This window comes from Malaclemys terrapin, chromosome 9 (assembly GCF_027887155.1).
Source record: "Malaclemys terrapin pileata isolate rMalTer1 chromosome 9, rMalTer1.hap1, whole genome shotgun sequence".
NCBI classification, from domain to species: Eukaryota; Metazoa; Chordata; order Testudines; family Emydidae; genus Malaclemys; species Malaclemys terrapin.
The window spans coordinates 11932868-11952948 of NC_071513.1; the positions used below are offsets into that span (position 1 = coordinate 11932868).

General features: G+C 41.0%; 1 protein-coding gene across 5 annotated transcripts in view; it reads right to left on the minus strand.

The window, feature by feature from the left end:
* The window catches only part of IL1RAPL2 (interleukin 1 receptor accessory protein like 2), a 556797-nt gene that overhangs the window by 17321 nt on the left and 519395 nt on the right, over window positions 1-20081 (minus strand). For all 5 annotated transcript variants that reach the window (XM_054038767.1, XM_054038768.1, XM_054038770.1 and 2 more), the window contains 3 exons: window positions 15098-15227; window positions 7344-7489; window positions 712-855 (listed from right to left, as the gene is read on the minus strand). In XM_054038767.1, coding sequence (XP_053894742.1) covers window positions 712-855; window positions 7344-7489; window positions 15098-15227 — 420 coding nt within the window. The remainder of the gene's footprint in view (window positions 1-711; window positions 856-7343; window positions 7490-15097; window positions 15228-20081) is intronic.

A 20081-nucleotide genomic window follows, 5' to 3' on the forward strand; every position in this document is an offset into this window, starting at 1 on the left:
ATCTAGCAAAGCACTTAAGCACATGCGTATTAAGCATGAGTAGTCTCATTGCAGACAAGGTAAGCGCCTACCAGAGATATGAAGGGGGAAAGCATTTAAAAATTATCTGCTTTACATCAAACTTCCAGTCCAGTCAGTCCTCTGAAATAGTCCACATATCTGCATTACATTATTTTCCTGCTCCCAACTAGTGTTTGATGGGGGGGGGGGGGAGGAGAAATAGCATTGACGTATTAGTTAACAGAAATAATTACTGCGTTATTTTGCTGATTTTTTTAAATCGGCAAATATAGTGAAATTGTCCAGCAGGAAATATCCGTAATATGCACCTTACTGGTGACTGTTCTTATTGGGTGTGATGCTGGGAAACATGAATGGAATTTAAGAAATCTGAGGATGGGTCAGAACTGATTTTCACCTAACCGAATTCTTCTGAGGAATCCATTCACACTTTGTCCTCAAGAAAAGGATTAGAAAAGAGGCTTCAGAACAATTCCTTTATTGCCTGCTCATTGAAGTCAATAGAAATCCAATTAATTTCAGTGGATTTTGGAATAGGATTTTTGGGCCTTATCCTTCAAGGTGCTAAATACCTTCAATTTCAATTGACTTCAGGCACCTCTTGGCTTCAATCAAAATTAAGGTCCCTCAGCACTGGGCCCAGGATATCTATTTTGGGCTTATAGTCAGTTTCCCTGAGAGACTACTTACCATCCATAGAGTCATCGCCTCCAAAATTCTGTCTATAGAATAGCATTAACTCTATGTTGTAGCATTTATAGATAGTCACAAGCAAAATAAGCAGGAGAAGGATAGCTCCCAATCCTCCGGCAAGCTCTATTTTGTAGATCAAATCTAGAATAAGCAGAAAAAGACAGACCGGTTATGATCCTTCCAAGCTTTAATTGCACCAATTCAGTGTGCAATCCCATGTACAACTGAGCAGCTTCTCTTTATTGCCATTATAAAATTAAGTCTACCTAATTTTCAGTTCATTAACTATTATTATACTTTACCTATTCACTCCTTCTACTGCCAGTCTACAATTGCCATCTAAAATTCATTTGAGGCTACAGTCATAACTCTTCGACAAGGGAATTATGCAGTGAATTTACACAGAGTATTAATCAGTCTCTAAATAGCTTGCAGAGGATAATTGTATATTCCGTTTTGGCACAATGCGCCCAATACTATACATGGTCTGTAAGAGTAATTATACTAGATGTACTTCACTGTTATTTAGGAGACTCTAGTTACCCAAAGAAAACCAAACAAAACTTTTATATTTATAAAGTCAGCAGGTGACTTGATTTTATCTGGTAGGCCAAGGCTTTGGCTAACTCATTTGAGAATTGTTCTAGCCCAGTGGTTCTCAAACTGTTTTCCTGGTGACCCCTTTCACATAGCAAGCCTCTGAGTGCGACCCCCCTTATAAATTAAAAACATGTTTTTATATATTTAACACCATTATAAATGCTGGAAGCAAAGCAGGGTTTGGGGTGGAGGCTGACAACTCGCAACCCCCCATGTAATAGCCTCGTGACCCTCAAGGGGTCCCGACCCCCAGTTTGAGAACCCCTGTTCTAGCCTCTAGAGTGCACAACATAATGTTCATGTCAAGTGTTAATGGCCAATGGGAAGCCAGGGATGTACATGACACAGCTAAGTGCCTTTTTTTTTTTTTGGTGTGATGGATACTAAATGCACCAATGTGCATAAGATGGGAGTTCTCAAACTTTTGCTTAGTACGTGCTATATCTTAAAAGGGACTAGAGCTGGCTGAAAACTTTCCGATGGAACAGCTTTCCATTGGAAAATGGTGATTTGATGAAATCAAAAAATTTCACGGGAACATATTGACATTGTCCAAATTTTTGACAAAAAATTATCGAAGTGCTTTGTTTCGACTTTATTGTTTCTTCATCGATATACTATAACAAGTATACTATACTATTAGATAAGACAAAGTCAAAACCAAGCAGTGTAACCTTATTGAAATGCAGCTCTTCAATGAGGTCTTTTTGATGTTTGCCAAAAAAAATTTTCATTTCACAGAAAATTCTGAAATTTCAACTTTTTGTTTCAAATCGAGATGAAAGAATATTTTGAAATATCAGAATTTCCCATGGAATAGAAATTGAAAGTTTTCAACCAGGACTGATCGGTCAATATCAGCCGGGCACTCCCATTGTGGCCACAGGAACAATCTCGTCTGCCATTTACAACCACAGAACAGCCTTGTAAGAATGACAGTGATTGTTTACATGGAAGAGTGACCTCAGGAAAGTACTGGAGAATTTATTGAGATAAAGATTTTCCCTTTTTGGAAAATAAATTAATCATTCTCTTCACTTTTGCTCTTAATTTTACCTTCCTCTGTGCTGTTTAATGGACAAAGCTGAAAGATCCATTATGTTCTATTGTATATTCGGTGTCAAACGTAATCCCCTCCCTCTTGCCCCCACCCAGGTTTAACACTGTGGACAATAAGGGCCCATTGATTTATGATAACTAAAATGGATCTATAGAGACCTACAAAGATCTGAGTCCTTCTCTCTGTAAGCCATAACAACTGTTTGTATCATCCCTACAGCCAATGCTAACAGTTCCTGTGTGTGTCTGTAGGCCATGGGCAGGATTGTTTTCTGTGGAGAGTCCTTGTCTCTTTAATCATCTCAGTACTCTGGTCTAACAGAGCCCAAATATGCTGGCCTTCATGTGAAACTGCCAGGGTTTGGAGCCATACAAGTGGAGCCTGGCGTAAACATTTATAGATTACAGCTGATGTTGCACCAGGAAAATGCTAATATGATGATAATTATATTGGGCACATTTCATAAATGGATCTCAAAGCACTTTACAAAGGAGGTAAGAGTCTTTGTCCCCATTTACAGATGAGGAAACTGAGGCACAGACTGGCGAAGCAACCCCAGTGGCCGAGCTGGTAATAGAACCCAGGTCCCCAGAGTTCTGCCGGTCACTGACAAACCAATGACAAAAGTTGGAATGACTTACAATAACTAAATCTGTAGCACTGGAGGTGCCCATTATCAGACTGAAGTGTCCTCTCAGACATAGAATAGACACTAGAACTACTCAGCCTTGCTTTGCAGTTCATCCACCCATAAAACTTACAAGAAGACAAGCTGACACAGCTATCACCAACAGCCCAGATTACTTTACACAAGATGTCAGTGCAGATATTTACCACTTTGACAAATATAGTTCGAAGAGACATAAAGCAAAGAACTAGGATGATACAAGACATAAAGTTTAGAAGCATAAAGTTTACAAAATCTTAGATGCTAAGAAAATGTACCATTATGCCACTGATGTCATCTTCAGGTTGAAAAGAGAACATCAGGTGGGCACATTTTGGGCTTAGTTTCATTTAACAATGCTTCATGTTACAGTAATTAACCATCAGATGCCCTCAACTTATTTTCAATTTCAGTTTCAATTTCCAATCTGCAAGATCTCTCCAGCAATAAAGCATAGTCCCACAGAAGTACGAGAAGGAAAAAGTCACTCTGCATTTCTCAGTGTTCATTTTAAAAGTCCTGCATGCTGGAAGTAGCACAACTACCCTTGGGAGACTACTCCATAGTCTGATAGCTCTACACTCATCCAAAATTTTGTCTTTCTTAATTACATTCCATTAGCCCGACTTGTACCTCCCATAGACCACTCTAAATATCCAAGCTATACATGTTTTAATCTTTCCTCATAACTTAGCCCATCTCACTCCCTTATCATTTTTCTTCCTCTCCTCTGAACTCGCCCCAGTTTGTCACTATCTTCCACTAATATGGGGTTGAGAATAGGCTAAATGTAAACATACTCAGCCCTGCCTGTGTAGCTGGTTCTATGCCACCCACTCTCCCGCTCCACTTAACTGATATGTAAGACGTAGGATGTGGGGTGGCCCAGCAGTCCCTTTGGCTGGCTGTTTCAGTGCTTGAGTGGCCCAGACTTATTAGGGCATGTCTACATTATGCGCTGGATCAACGGGCAACGATTGATCCAGCGGGGGTCGATTTATCGCATCTAGTCTAGATGCGATAAATTGACCGCCGAGCGCTCTCCTGTCGACTCCATACTCCACCGGAGCAAGAAGTGTAGGTGGAGTCGATGGGGAAACATCAGCTGTCAACTTACCACAGTGAAGACACCGTGGTAAGTAGATCTAAGTACATCGACTTCAGCTACGTTATTCACGTAGCTGAAGTTGCTTAACTTAGATTGATCCCCTCCTGCAGTGTAGACCAGGCTTTCGAGACCTTTTCCCCTGAGCTGCACTGTCTCCAATCTTGGTGTAGTTTGCAGTCTAGCCCATTACTTCTATCAAAACCAAAAAATACATTCAGATATATTTCATTCAGGCCCCAAGTCACAACGAGTAGTTCCTTTCTCCTTGAGTAGTCCCATTAAAGTCAATGGGATAACTTGTGGAGCAAGGCACTGTAGAGCATGAAGCATCTAAGAATCTGGCCCTTATGCTATTATACGAGGGAAAATCAGTAAAGGGAAAAGGTGCAAAGAATATTTCTTATTTAAAATAATGAAAAAGATTAATCCATGGTATATGATTTGGAGCACTGAGCTGGTTCAAATGCCAAGAGAACTAGAAATACCCAATAACCAATAGCTCAGTGTAGCTCAGAAGGTTCCTTCATGGCTAATGATGACATCAAATACAAAATTTGTTTCCTTTATGTCTGATGTGAAGTGGACGTTCTTGAAAATAAGTGTTGAGCTGATATTGTTGGAGTGTATCCTTTCATTGAAAAGCCTACTGCGTCTTTCAACTTGGGCCACTGATTGATTCGACTCAGCAGCTCCTGACAAGTTATTTCTGTTATAAGAAGTACATTTTGTAGTGCACTTAGATATTTTTTTGTCAGAAAAGCCATGGACTGTTTTCAAAGTCATCTAAAGGGAATTCTAAGCTATTTCCTTGTTATTTACTGAGGGAAGCTGCTGGTAGGTGAATGAGGACTGCATAACCTATGGACTCCCAAGTAACAGGCATACTCAGGCAGCGTGGGGGCAAAGACTGTGTGGAAAATACATTTTAAAATATATCAAAGCAAATAATAAAGTGTCTTTGAAAGACACCCGTGAAGAAATGTGTGACAGAGAATAGACTGTGGTATTCATGGCTCAGGAACACACCAGTGTCTCTGTTTTCATAAGTGGGACAATCAGACTGGTTTCCATGTAAAGCTGTAGTTGTTTAATTTGTAGGCAAAATTGCCCCTCTCTGGATGACACTGAATCCTAAATAACTAGACAAAACACCATTACTGTGTGGATATAATACCAATGTTTCTTGATGCCTAGGGACAGCTGTGTTTTTTACCCTTTGAAACGAACCTTCCTGTTTGCAAGACAATTAAAACACCGATCCAGCAAAGGACTTAAGCACATGTTTAATCTAAGCACGTGAACAATTTCCTTGGCTTTAGTTTCCTTGTTAAGCATGCTCTTTAAGGGATCAGTGCCTAAATCCAGAAACTCCATACAGCAATTAAAGTTTGACTTTCTTTTTGATCCTTAATATTATAGTTGGAGCATCATGATTAATATTCACAGGTCTGTGGGTACTTTACAAGTCCATACATGGAGACAAAGGGCAATTAGGATAGGATAAGAAGTGATTAGTTTAGGGCACAACAAGGAAATTTAGGTTAAATATTAGAACTTTATAAATATGCAGACAATTAGACAATGGGACAAGCAGCGAAAAATCACTCTGGAATTGCCACCAATGGGGATATTCAAGGCAAGACTTGAAATTCAACTACTGGTGGTACTCTAGGGAGAATATGAAATGTATCCAGTCACAGTGCAAGGGGAGATGATAGAATGACTGAAAAGTGGTCCTTTCCAACTTCCAAATTCTGTACTCAGCAATATTTCTTATGTAGCGTCACTAGCATTCTGAAATGCCTCAAATTTTCTTACTATTCCTTGTGCATCCTAAATGTTCAGTAAAGGAAACAAAACACTGCTTTAGAAATCTTTATATGGACACTTCCAGGTGCACATATAAAAATAACTTTACTTTGCTGGTAAATGCATTTACAACCAAGAGTAATAGTAGCAATGCACCCAATTTGTTACCCTTTTGTGAGCTTCCGGTGCCTTCTCAGTTTTGCTTTTCCAATAGATACAATTTCATAGCTTTGGTACCTGTTGGAATGCTTCATTTTAGACTGAATGGGGATCTCCATAAGGCTACGTCTACACCACACATGTTGGGTATGTGTAGCTATACATGGCAGTGAAATGCAAGCTGTGTCCACACTGCTGTGTGTAGCTCTACGTGCCAGTGAAAGGTTCTGGCAGAGGGGAGGCAGTGGGGAAAGGCCGACGGAGTCTTTCCCTCTAAATGTCACTCTAATTACAACATGGGAAGGATTCTAATGAGATACTGTTTACATTCTGTATAAGATAATGGCTTGTTCTAAACCACAGAGTTTCTTAAAAGATAATACTAATTTGGATGTTTCTTCTACAACCAACGGTATTAAAAATATCATGGCACTTGCAATATTTGCCATTCTCAGCACAGGGAATCCTGCAAATATCATGGTAAAGTTAAACACAATGGTAATGGATTAACAATCGATTGGATGTAATGGATAACAGAACAAGAAGCAATGGTCTCAAGTTGCAGTGGGGGAGGTCTAGGTTGGATATTAGGAAACACTATTTCACTAGGAGGGTGGTGAAGCACTGAAATGGGTTACTTATGGAGGTGGTGGAATCTCCATCCTTAGAGGTTTTTAAGGCCCGGCTTGACAAAGCCCTGGCTGGGATGATTTAGTTGGGGTTGGTCCTGCTTTGAGCAGGGGGTTGGACTAGATGACCTCCTGAGGTCCCTTCCAACCCTGAGAGTCTATGATTCTATGAACAGTCTACTCTGTAGCAGTGTTTTCTTTCTTTTTACTGTAATAAATCAACATGCACCTATATTGTTTAAAACGCTCAGTTTAATCAGTGAAAATATGATAAAGGAGAAATACGAAAAGAATGAACTTCAATATTAAATAGTGTGTGTTTTCAAATTTGCAGCTGGTTTAAATTGAAATTCTTTCTTTGACTTCATTGGAGCTGGGGCCATATTACTCAATTACTGAGTCCAAATATGAGCTCAGTAGTTCTCTAAAACAGTGTTACACTTAATGGTACATGTATGCCACAATGTGCACGTATTTTAGCTGCAATAAGCACACAGGAAGAAATCCTGGCCCTTTGAAGTCAAGGAGAGTTTTGCCATTGACTACAATGGAGCCAGGATCTCACCCCATTCCCTAAGGCATGGGAGAGTTAAATACCTTTTTTACGCAGAAGGACACTGGCATGCTTACGTCCATTTCGGTTTTCCACGTGGCAGGTGTAGTTAGCCAGGTCTGCCTCCCCAACAGCATCAAAGGTTAATGTTAATTCCACTTCTTTCTCTCCAAGATGTTCTTTGAGGAGTCTGAAAGGAAGAATGACGTCTCCTCTTAGTCTGATCGGGACAGGATGCCCATGAAAAGATCACTATATGCCACACAGTGTACAAAAGGCCACAGGTTGCCTTCCACTTACCCAGCATGGAGGAGACCGGAAAGGGCCCCCAATAGGTGGAGGAGAAATGGGAGGATCATGCATAGGGAAAGACAGCTATGAGGCCACAGGGAAGAGTAAGACGAGGCTGTGCTGCAGAAGCAGGGTTGCATACTGTGCTCTGGTGGAAAACCTACGGAAGCAGGTATGCAGCTCTGCGGAAAGCCAGGGATCGGTGGGATTCTGCTCTGCCCCTTTTATGGGCACACCACGTGGAGGATCAAGGATTTGCGGCTCAGTCTTTCACATGTTCTAAGGCACAAAGGGGAAGGGTTTGGGTTCCTGCAATCCTGCAGCAGCATGTAAAAATCAAACCCGACCAATACAAACAAACCCAGATGGGTGTTGATGATGGCACTGGTGCTGATCAGCTGCTTGTAAAAGACATCTAACAAGTTCGCAACAGGAAATGCAGCATCTACATAATCAGCTCTGTAGCCAACGGAGTCACTTCAGCCCTCTTAGTGTATTATTGCATAATGTGTGAGAAAAATGTATCAGGAACTCTGCACAGCACTCACAAATAATGTAGTATTGTAATGACTATAGCAGGGGTCGGCAACCTTTCAGAAGTGGTGTGCCGAGTCTTCATTTATTCACTCTAATTTAAGGTTCCGCGTGCCAGTCATACATTTTAACGTTTTTAGAAGGTGTCTTTCTATAAGTCTACAATATATAACTAAACTATTGTTGTATGTAAAGTAAATAAGGTTTTTAAAATGTTTAAGAAGCTTCATTTAAAATTAAATTAAAATGCAGAGCCGCCCGGACAGGGTGGCCAGGACCCGGGCAGTGTGAGTGCCACTGAAAATCAGCTCGCGTGCCGCTTTCGGCTTGCGTGCCATAGGTTGCCTACCCCTGGACTATAGTATAGTTTTACATGCACCGTGTATAATGCAGCGCAATAAGAATTCAAAGTGCTTATGGGCACATCTTTAATCTAGTTAGATCGGGTACTGGAACCGCGAAGCCAAGGAAGCATGGGCTGTAAAAACCTGCCTGGGATCCGGGTGACTTACTTGGATGGCTTGCCCATGCTGCAGTGGTTTCACTGCTTTGCCACCTGAGCTAGCTAGATCAATGCTAGCTCAGGTATGTCTACAGGGGCTGCCATCACAACTCTTAAAATAAATTAAAGTTTCCCAAAGAACAAAATCCCTTCCCCACGGAAGCCCAAAAGAACAGCGACAGTCTTGTTTATCATTTGTATTGCAGAGCTAGCTGGAAAAGCCCCCCCCACCCCTGCCAAGGAAAACTTTGACTTTTCATCATAAAAACAAGATCTGAAAACTTTTGGCTGAAACAAAAATGTTTGGATTTTGAGGTTTTCAATGAAAAGAATTTTTTTTTTCCACGGAAAGTATCTCACTTAATTAAAAAACAACAACATTGTTTTTCCCCACTGAAAAACAATTTAGATAGACAATTTTCAACCAGGAATAGGTCGGGATGGGGACCCCATTGTGCTCAGTACTAGATTTTCAGAAGAGCTCAGGACCAGATTTTCAAGTGCTTGGCACCCACCCTGGGGCCAGATTGTCTCAAGGTAAAGAGATCTGGCAGCTCACATTGCGACATGGCCAGATTTTCAAAAGAACTCAGCACCAAACATGCACTCAGCATGCTGAGCGCTTTGGGAAATCTGGCAACAAATTTTGATGCCCAAATGAGAGTGGACAACTTTTTAAAATCGGATCCAAAGTAAGAGATGGTTTCAGCTGTCACATAGTGATCTGGAGTTTGTGGGTGGTTAGATCCAGGATTCAGATCCTGACTTTTACAAGGATCAGGTCCAGAATTTGGATTTGCCTCTTGGTTCTGACCACCCCTACAGTTTGGGTGTGCATGGAGCTTGTGACTCAAATGCCTCTCTAAACCACCTAGTTACAGTATGGTAATCCCTTTCAATGCTGCCGCTAAAACCAAGAAACCTCATGCGATCTGAGACAATCTCTCAGAAACCATACTGGAGGGAACCCCATTTTCTCTAGTTACACTGTATCTGCACAAGTACATTGAGGATCAGGACTGCCCCCTCCCCCCAGCATATCTTTGAATTTTGGAAAAGTTTGAATTGCTTCTTTATGCACAACTATCTTCAATTCTTGTGTACTTCTGCATTTCCTGGTTCTGGCACAGGCTGCAAGGGCTGAAGTACTGCAAGAAAAGCTGAATTGGCATCATTTCTGGACAGAATGGGAACCTCCAGAGAGAAGATGCTCAGCTTGCAGACTTAAATTCTTGCTTGCGTTCCATCTGGCTGAATCATTACACGTCCAATCAATTTAGTCCATTTTCTTTATTAATATTCTTTGTATCTGCTGAGATAGTTACCCCTGGCCTGTCTTTCTTCTCTGTTGGTAAACAATATGCTCCCCATTTTGGTCCACAAATCACGCTGCAGGGAAGGAATAAAACAGCTAACGAAGATATCCGGGGGCATTAATCAGAAGCACTTCATGAGTTTTCAGGGTTTCCCAGGCTTAGATTTATTATAATGAGCAAATCTTACACACGGTGACAATTATAAAGATAGTTCAAAATTATGATAAAATAAACTATTATTCCAAAGCCATTTAAAATTAAAGTCCCAGCCATTCACCCTACACTTAAATAATGCAGAATCATCTAAAAAGAGCTCTCTTAAAAAAAAAAATGGATTTGCACGTGGACTGAGAATCATTGTCACTTATCCTGTTGCTAATTAAAATGGCAGAGAAATAAACTCAGTAGAAGGGGATCTAATCATGGAAATGAGAAGAGACACTTAAATATTGGGGTGGGCTGGGGTAAAGGCAGCAAACTGCAGGAAGCTCCGAATGGGGTTAGACCTTTCATTTGCTTTTTACCCACAGAACAGAGCTCATGAGAAATTCCTTTAAATATGTCACATACAAACACAGAATATTACAAGATGTGCAATCTCTAAATGGCTGCATTTTGTAACTGATCCTGTGAATAGACAGAGCCATGTTTTCTGGGAAGTACAGAAGAATTTTAACAAACTCAGGCCCTGAACCTGCAAAGGGATCCACATACACAGGGAGAAACCCCGGTCCCATTGAAGTCAGTGGGATTTTTGCCATTGACTCACCCAGGGATCCAAATTCCCATGCAGCAACTTGAGATACAATGACTTAGGTACAGATCATTACAGTTCCTCTCATTGATGTTAGACACATAAGTGTACATACAGGTGACTCTATTTGCAGGATCGGGGCCTTCATTAATCAACATGTGATCTACAGCCGCATCTGTAGGCGAACTCCCGCCCTGTGATGTACACTTCTCGTATATAGCCGAGGATCTGGGCCACTACTTCTAACAGGCACAAAAACCCTCGTTCTTCCCTCAAGAAAGAGAGATTGTAGATGAAAGGACACATATGTAGACACCTCCAAACAGAAGCCATTGAACTAACAAGCTGTATGGTGGGCTTCATTGCTTAATCACTCCCCGTCTCATTCCCTGTTCTTTGCCTGGATATTGTCTTTTAAGATTGGAAGCTCTTCAGGGGAGGGTCACCATCTTCTTACTTGGCTATAAAGCACTCAAGGGTTTGTCTACTGCAGTGGGTCTTGGAGCAGTGAAACTGAGGCAGCATGGGATTCAGTGTAAGCTGTACAAACCTGCCTGGGCTGGAACCAATGACTTGAGTGGCTAGCCTACGCTGAAGTGTGCGCTGCCGTGGTTCACTGCTCCGGGTCTTGAGCTAGCTAGATTAATGCTAGCTCAGGCATGTCTACGCGAGCTGCATTCACACCCTGTGACTGCAGTGCGGACACACCCTAACATGCTAGCTAAATAGCAGTAGTAATTTTGCTTTCTTACTTCTCGTAGTGGAATAGAAGCTTTCACGTATTCTTGGAGCATTTTGCACCTGCTAATTGACTTGTGTGGGCGAGAGTGCAGAGAGCGAGATAAATCAGTGAGGGAAAATGAGGCTTTCAATTTAAAATGTCCCCATTCACATCTTTTCATGCATTGAATAGGAATTAAATTATTTCCATTTTAAAAACCGAGACGCTTCTTGTGGGGAGAAAAAAAAAGACAAATATATTTTCCAAGACAAGCATTATAAGGGATTTGTAAACTGTTTTATGGTGTCGTGGGAGGACAAAAATATTAGCAATTGATAGGGTAATTTGTAAAGTAAGATTTATAGTGGACAATATTTCTCAGCTGTGGCAAAGGAATAGAACTGAAATTCACTGAGAACTCCTTTGATAATCAGATGCAATTCACAACTCTGCAGGCAGGCTGAAAGACTGTTATTCCTTGTTTAATAGCACTGGTTCAATTTACATGACATTTTTATTACTGTGTGGAAATCCCACCCCTGGGCAAGAAGAACATGGGCAAGGTCTCATCCCCCACCCCCTTCCCTACAGTTTTCTATCCTTTGGTGAATTTAATTCAAGGGGGTGGGCGGTAGAAGCGGGCCCTTCTCACTTCAAAAAAGAAGATCCCGCCTTTGATTTGCCCCTGCAATGCTAATCACTACCTCACGGTGATCAGACCTCACCTTCTTTGTCATGCCATCTCACAACCCCTTGATAAATCACTCCAGACCCAGTTCTACAGCCCTTAACCATGCTGAATAGTCGTTACCCTTGCAAATAGTCCCATGAATATGACTTCAAAAGGAATATATCTGAGTCCACATTGTAGTGATCTCCTAAAAAAGCACAGATTAATTCACCGTCAATTATCAATATTATAGGAGGAAATGGATATCATAGATTCTCTAGAGTGTCACATGACTGTGTACAAAAGACCTCACCAGCTATATTACATTCTCTTCAGAACAGAAGGGAGTAGCTTAAATCGTGTGTAAAGGAAAATATCTGAAGTAGCCAGGGAAGATTCAGATTCAGTTTGAAAAGCAAAGGGATGGGCTTCTAACCTTCTCTAGATACAAAGACACACAGTAGAGATACAGCTTTAGACTTTTAGCAACGCAAAAATGCCTGGAGACTCATTGGTCTGATTGTATCAATGCCCAGTTACTACAAGTTTATCTCAGCATTTAAAGGGACACACCTGCTGATGCATTAATAGCAGAATGGTAGGACAAGTGTCAAATAGACAGGGCCTACCATCGCTAATCAATTTCTAAGCATCAGTTGCATATCTTTTATCTTGGAAAAGATCAATAACAATGACTGGATGGAAGATATGGGCAGGCTTGCAGTGCAACTAACATGACAGCAGTGTTTAGTTTTGAATTACGAGGGCATGGTCAATCTGAGATGTAGACAACACTGGTCACCATGAGAAAGTCAACTTTTGCAAACAGTTACCATATATGTGGTTGCTGTGGTTATTTCCAAATCAAAGAAAAGCATGAACTCTGGCACCTAAAATAACAGCATGGGAGCTGTTGGCAAGTGCTGAGGTTTTAACATTGACCATGGTCTATAAAAGCAAGAGGGGATATATGGAGCTGTTAGATGTACTGAAGAGAAGACATTCTTGAATTGCTCTGAGTTTATACTAGGTCTACACTAAGGGGGAGGTGTCGATTTAAGATACGCAAATTCAGCTACGCGAATAATGTACGTGAATTTGGCATATCCTATTCGACTTACCCCGCTGTGAGGACGGGGACAAATCGACCGTTGCGGCTCCCCTGTCGACGGCGCTTACTCCTCCTGATGAGGTGGGAGTTAGCACGTCGATTCAGGGATCGATTTATCCGTCTAGATGAGACGCAATAAATCGATCCCCGAGAGATTGATTTCTACCCGCCGATCCGGGATTTTAATTGGGGGGAAATGTGAAATTAGTTAAGAGGAACAATTAGATGGGGCAACGGAACACAAATACAACTTAACCTCTGATTCAATCATAGAAGTTGAGAAGCCAACAGACAAAGAAACCAATTGTAATCTGTGATAAGGGCTCACTGCTAGTTTAATGCCCTCCGGAGTGGAGTGCATGCTGGGCTGCAGGAGGGCGCATGGTCAGATCATGCTGGGCTCCAGCAATCTCTGGCAAGTGTAGACGGATGCGTGGCAGCCAACTTTGACTCCACCTTCCCCTGTGGCACTGAGCAGAGATCTGCTGCAGCTGGGAACCTAGCCCAATGTACTTCTACTGAAAGATATTGCAACTTCCGGGTTAAATTCTATGCCCATCCAGTTCTCAAAGAAGTCAGTGGAGGAGGCATGCATGTAATTTGGGGCAGAACAGGGGACTTAGTTTGGAATCAAGAGATGTTCCGGGGGAGTGACAAAATCATTCTGTTGTTATAAAGGAACTTCCATATGAAGAGTTTTTAAAATGTTCATTAATGTGGGCAGCAGTTTGTTGGAATTTTATATTGGTGGTCATTAAACAGCACGGCAACTGTGCAACAAAAACCCTTCTTACCTTTTGTGAGGAATCTTACATGTGACTAAAGGGCAATTTTGGGTCCGTTCTTTTGGATTTCTTTGATAATTTGCTGTTAAAGATGGGTCTTAAACAGGTGAGAGATAGAAGATGTGAAAAGAACCTGGATTCTTTTAATACTTATATTCATCATTTGTCAAGGAGAATTGGGAACACCACCATGAGTTGGGCAAACATAGATGAAGATATCAGAGGGGTAGCCGTGTTAGTCTGAATCTGTAAAAAGCAACAGAGGGTCCTGTGGCACCTTTGAGACTAACAGAAGTATTGGGAGCATAAGCTTTCATGGGTAAGAACCTCACTTCTTCAGATTAATCTGCCACAGGACCCTCTGTTGCTTTTTATAGATGAAGATGTGGGTCCTACTCAAGAAGTTTTTAGTCAGGGAAACATTAACGAGGGATGAGAAGGGAATATAGTTACGTACAAACTCCATGAACTACGAGGTTCATTTGGACTCATACAAATTAACGGAGACACATATTATGAAGGATTCTTTTCTTTAAAACTTTTACAACAAGCAATGGTCAGCAATCTGAATGACTGATGAAACAAAAAAGGCACAAGATGGGTAAACAAAAACCTCACGATTACTTGTTTCTCTGCAGAAAGGAACACATAAATGCTTAGAGAAGGCACTGGTTAAGTTATGTGCACTGTACATTCTCTATGCTGGTTGGGCAAATAGAAGAGAAACAGTGTGGAAATCTCTGGCAGGTGGCCATCCATCTTTAGGATTAATATCGATACTGAAAATAACATTAATTTCCCAAGAGCAGTCACTTGGGGCAAATGTAGTGGACAATATCATTATAGTTAAAGGCCAAAAACAACCCCCAGGACATTCAGAAGCAAGTCAGCGCTAGCCTAGGGAAATTGGTGACATATCCTCAGAACACATGGATAGCCACACTGTCTTTAGAGTATATTCAGAAGCAATGAGCTAATGTTGCACTGGTTCGCAGCCATCCATCTCTTTTTAGACAAGAAAATCATTTTCAGTTCAAATTAAAAAGCTGTTAAAAACATTCTCAGTTGGGCCCTACCGTTTTCTTAGCAGTAAAATAAATACTCCAAACAGTACCTGATTTCCCCTTCTCTAATGTGACCTTCTAGTTCTTCAATGAATTTTTCCCCTCTCATCCAGTAGATCATGGGGCCCGATTCTCCACTGAATCCAAAGAATGCTTTGCAGGCAATGCTTAGTGGGTTACCTGAGGATAACATACAGAGAGGAGGTTAGACAAATAAGCATAGATGTCAGTGAAGGAAAATAACTGTGAAAATTCTATTGCTAAAAGCTTTTAATAAAGTTCCTTGTAAAAGACTATAAGGAAAAATAGCCATGAGGCATGAGGGGAAATTACCGTGTTAACTAAAATGTGCAGTAGATAGTAACAATATAAACCTCTTATGTTATCCATCATTTACATGTTCTTAGAATGGTATCACATGGACAGTGAGATGGCAGCTACTAGAAATGGTCATAGGGGAAGTCATGTTGGGTTAGTTGCTAAAGGAGAGGCCTTCCTCCCTGCAAGATTCTGGGATCTATTCCAAAAATTGGCCAGTGTCACGAGGCAGTAGGAAAGTCACTAAACCTGTGTGCTTCTGTCTACCCTTCTGTAAAATGGATGTAATAATTCCCACGTCACATGTGTGCTGTTCATAAAGCGTTTAAAGCCCCTCAAGTAAAGTTTGTGTATAACTGCAAGGTAGCAACACTAGGAGCAATATTCATATCAATCGGATTTGTGAAAAACGATTAAAACTCAAATGACTGATCAGGTAATAAAGTAAAGAAGCCTCTTTTCCCACTCTCTCAAAAAAAAGTTTTTTGTAAAAGAAATAAAACAAAACACAGATGGTTCTGCTGCCTCTCTTTTCTCTCCACGGAATCAGCTTCTAGATAAGTTTTCATTGAAACATGACTTTAGCTATACTAGATAGCCAAAAGGATCATTCAGTATTTGGTTTGAAGGCCAGATGGTTGCTTGCCTGCCAGTTGTAGTTGTAGCTGAAGCAGCAGTAGCAGCCACCACCAGTGAATTTGGGGGAATCTTGCCCATTCCTCGAGTATGCAAATATAGCTGTTGGATCTCTTTCTGCATGCATATGTCACAGATGTTGCTGAAGAGGCTCTGGTATCCCTAGCTCCAAAGAAAGAAGATGGGCAATTGGAGCTTGAGCTGATGTCAATGAAAAAGACTTTCAACTGGAATTGGATCAAGACCAGGAGGTGAAAATGGACTAAATTAGATTTAGAAGAACTGTCTTATTGGGCCAGCCATGCTAGTAGTTGACAATTTTTACACTGGAACAGAATGGGCACCTCACTCTTTTAGGGCTCAACCTGAGAAACCTTAAAGGAGCCGGAGTTCCATAAAATGCTAAATACCCAGCGTCTGCAAATCAGGACCCTTTAAGTTGCTTCAAGCTGGGCTCCCAAAAGCACCAGTCACTTTGAAAATTTAGAGTACAGTGAGGGAAAGAAAATCTGCAGATCTTGGCTGAGAAAAAGACTGTTTCTCCAGCAAACATCGAGAGGAAAAAATGGAAAGGAAAACGGAATGTGTATCACGAAAGTGTGCTAAACAAGGTTTCATGAAAATTGTCACTACAGTATTTACTGTTAGTGTGTTTATTATTTGTAGTTAGTCACAGAACATATTGATATCTATAAATAGCAATTATATACTGATAGTTTGATGTATAGATTATATATCTACATTTATTCACACCCCCCCCCGCAATACTGGTTAATGCCATAACAAAGAGACATAAAGGATCAATGAATCAACAGTCAAACAATATGTATCCAAATGTAGAACTGCTCAGCTTCACTCACTACAAGACAATAACATGGGGAATGATTCTATGAAATATTCTGGAACAATCTGCATTCTCACATAGGAACCAGTTCTGTGAGCTGCTGACTAGTGTCCTTAACTGATGTGAGTGAGAATTAGTCCCCCAGCTATGTACATTTTGCAATTTCTATAGATGGCCAATGCCAGGTGTAAGGTCTGATTGTGCTGTTTACTCAGCAGTCACGATGCATATCAATTTAAACACATTTTTGTGATTGCTGGCATGCGGGGGTTCAATCCATGTTTGACTTTAATGGAAAAAGACAATTAGAGCAATGTGAAAAAAGGAAAAGGCTAGATGTGGTCTATCAAAAATGACAGTATTTGCCCCTTCCTTGGCACACTGTGCTGGCCGTTAAGTATTGCTGGGACAGTTTCTTACAGGATGTTTTTTGTTCACTAACCCAGCAGATTCTCGCAGAATCAAATGAAGGAAACAAAAACATTCTGACGAGATGTCTGATTTCTACAAGTGCAAAGTAAATATCCTGAAGTGATTCACTTAACAAAGTAGGAAAAGTTAAATAAATAGCTGTCGCTATAGTATTTCTGCCTGCGAAACATACCTAATGTATGTACATGGGGTCAGCATTCTTTACCTTGACAGATCTATACATTCTAAATTTGCAAGTTATGGTTGTAGTTCACAGCTTTGCCATGCTGACAAAACTGAAAAATAAACGGATCTTTTTAATTTAAAAGTTCAGTTAGAAGAAAGAAACAGCCTCTGTGATTTGCATTCAACTAGGAATATAGGACTGACTATAGCAGATCAATCCAGTCATCTACCTAATCTAGTATCTTGCCTCTGACAGTGACCTGTAGCAGATGCGTCAGAGGAAGGTGTAAGAGACCTTATTTGATGGAACAACTTGTCTTTTCAAAGTATTACAAAATGGTACAAATACAATTATGCCCGGGGTGAAATACCTTCTGCAAACAGCCATACTCAGAGTCCTCCCGTTCCCCACAGGTAAGCAAAAGTCTATGCAATGGCCTTGTATGGTATTTCATCCACATGGAGTAATTTCACTTTTATTGTGCTTGGTCTGTATAGGTCTTATAACTCCCAGGTTGCCCTATTGGCCTACTACAGCCTTACAGGTTGAGGGTCTGTCTACACTGCAGTTGGGACTCGGGAGGTGTGATACAATAGCAGTGAAGCCATGGCAGCGGCATGGACTAGCCCCGCCCACCCTGAGTGCATACTGAAGTGCTTGCTGTCCTTGCTGTTGTGGCTTCACTACTATTATTATTCAAGCTAGCGTTGAGCTAGTTAGATTAAAGCAAGCTCAGGTATGTCTATGTGTGCTGTAATCACACCTCCTGACTGCAGTGTAGACATACCCCTAGGCCAGAAAAGAAGGCATTAAGAAGAAGGCTTCTTTAAAAGAAGACTTTATACCCAGATGTAAATCTCAGTAATGGGGCAAGCTCCCACCATTCCTCCATTCCATGCTAAGATAAAACTGGCTGCAGTTGAAGCCTGTTCCATTGGCTTTCTGGGCATTACAACCAATCCCATATAGACGAGAAGCAAAGTGTGTGCCATAATACCCTGGACCCATCTGGAGAAGTCCTATCATCGATGGCAGAATCCCTGAATCAGGGGATGCAGTGGGCAGTGCCTCTAGTGATTCTCATTGCACCAGCATGGGAGCAGGATCATAGTGATCACGTACTGAACTGAGCTTCGTAGACAACTGGAGTAATAGTTAATATATAGCTACATATAATATAGGGCTCTAGTGACCCATCTAGATCCATGCCCAACACCCAGAGAATTGCACGTCGTTATTCACATTATGCATTACCCAAAAGAGTTAACATTTATCTACATTAAAAATTCTCTTCCATCCTTTAATTAAAAATCAAAGTTCCAAAGAGTTTGTGGGATTCTACAATTGCCTCCATTGTCAGTGAGTTCAATTTAAATCCGATAGACATTTTTTTAAATTAAATATTTTGGCTAAAACTTGGGGAATGATTAGAGGGATTACTAGTGAAGTCAACGTTTAACGGAGCGTTTTAAGTAACAGTGAGGAAAGAGTAGAAAAGACTGTGAGATAATATTAATTCTCCTTTTTTTAACTGGGGTCACCTTGTTACATTAAAGCCTCTGCTTCCAAGCAGAAGTCTCTACTTTTGCTTTCTTCTCCTACTCTGTCAATCAGACATGCTGTTGTAAACTCCCAGCTGATAAGGCACAACTGCTGGCAACTGGAACTTTTGAGAGCTAAATCTTACTGTAAATTTTCATATGACTATTTGCACAATAAATGAATATGAATTCTACAGTACATTTTAACATTTCCCCTTGCATTTCATTTTTCAAAAGAGAATTCCAACTAAGAACAGTTAGCCAAATCCTGCAGACCTTTACTGAAAGTGATTTCACGGGAAGTCTTGGCTAAGGACTGAGAAAGCATTTGCAGTAGAATATTGCTCCGTGTGATTTTGAACATGCTTATTGTGGGTTTGGCATATTGTGAAAGTAAATGGCATACTCTGTATTGCATCTCATCTTGAATATTACACCCTCCCAGCCTCAAACAAATGATGCTTAAAATAACTCTGCAAAAGGGGTTTGGTCCTTTAAAAACTGAAATATCATGGCTAAATGAATGCCTCGGAGACTGGTGCACAAAAACAAAAGCTGTATATAGACCACAGGATCCAACTGATGCACACTGGCATATCGATTTCTTTGTTGGCAGGTAGCTTATTTTCTACCACTTTATACTGGTTGCTATTTGCACTGGTAAGAACACTCATATAGTCGTTCCTGGCTAACTTCTGTTAGTGATTGTAATCAGGCCAGATGCCTCTGATGTGCCCCCTTGTGGCCTTCCGTCATGCTACAGGCAGCCTTCCTCAGTTTCCCCTCTTGGACTGTTCACTAAACTAAAAAAAACCCCAACCACTTTTGTCCACTCCCATCCTTCATTGGGCTCTGCATTATTAAATCAACAAACATTCAAAATAAAGTTTTCCAGTCCATCCAAATGTCTACACAAAACAAAGGCGTCTCTTCTTCCTGCCTGGTATGTTTCCTGCTTTGGCGTGCCCTACCCAGGTGAAGTCTTTGTCCTAACTCCCACTAGTCTCTGCTAAAGCTTGCTTATTCCTAGTAGTCCCTAATCCCTGAGCATCCCCTCCTTCACTGCAGCCTCCTGCTGCTCTTAACAGGGCAACCAC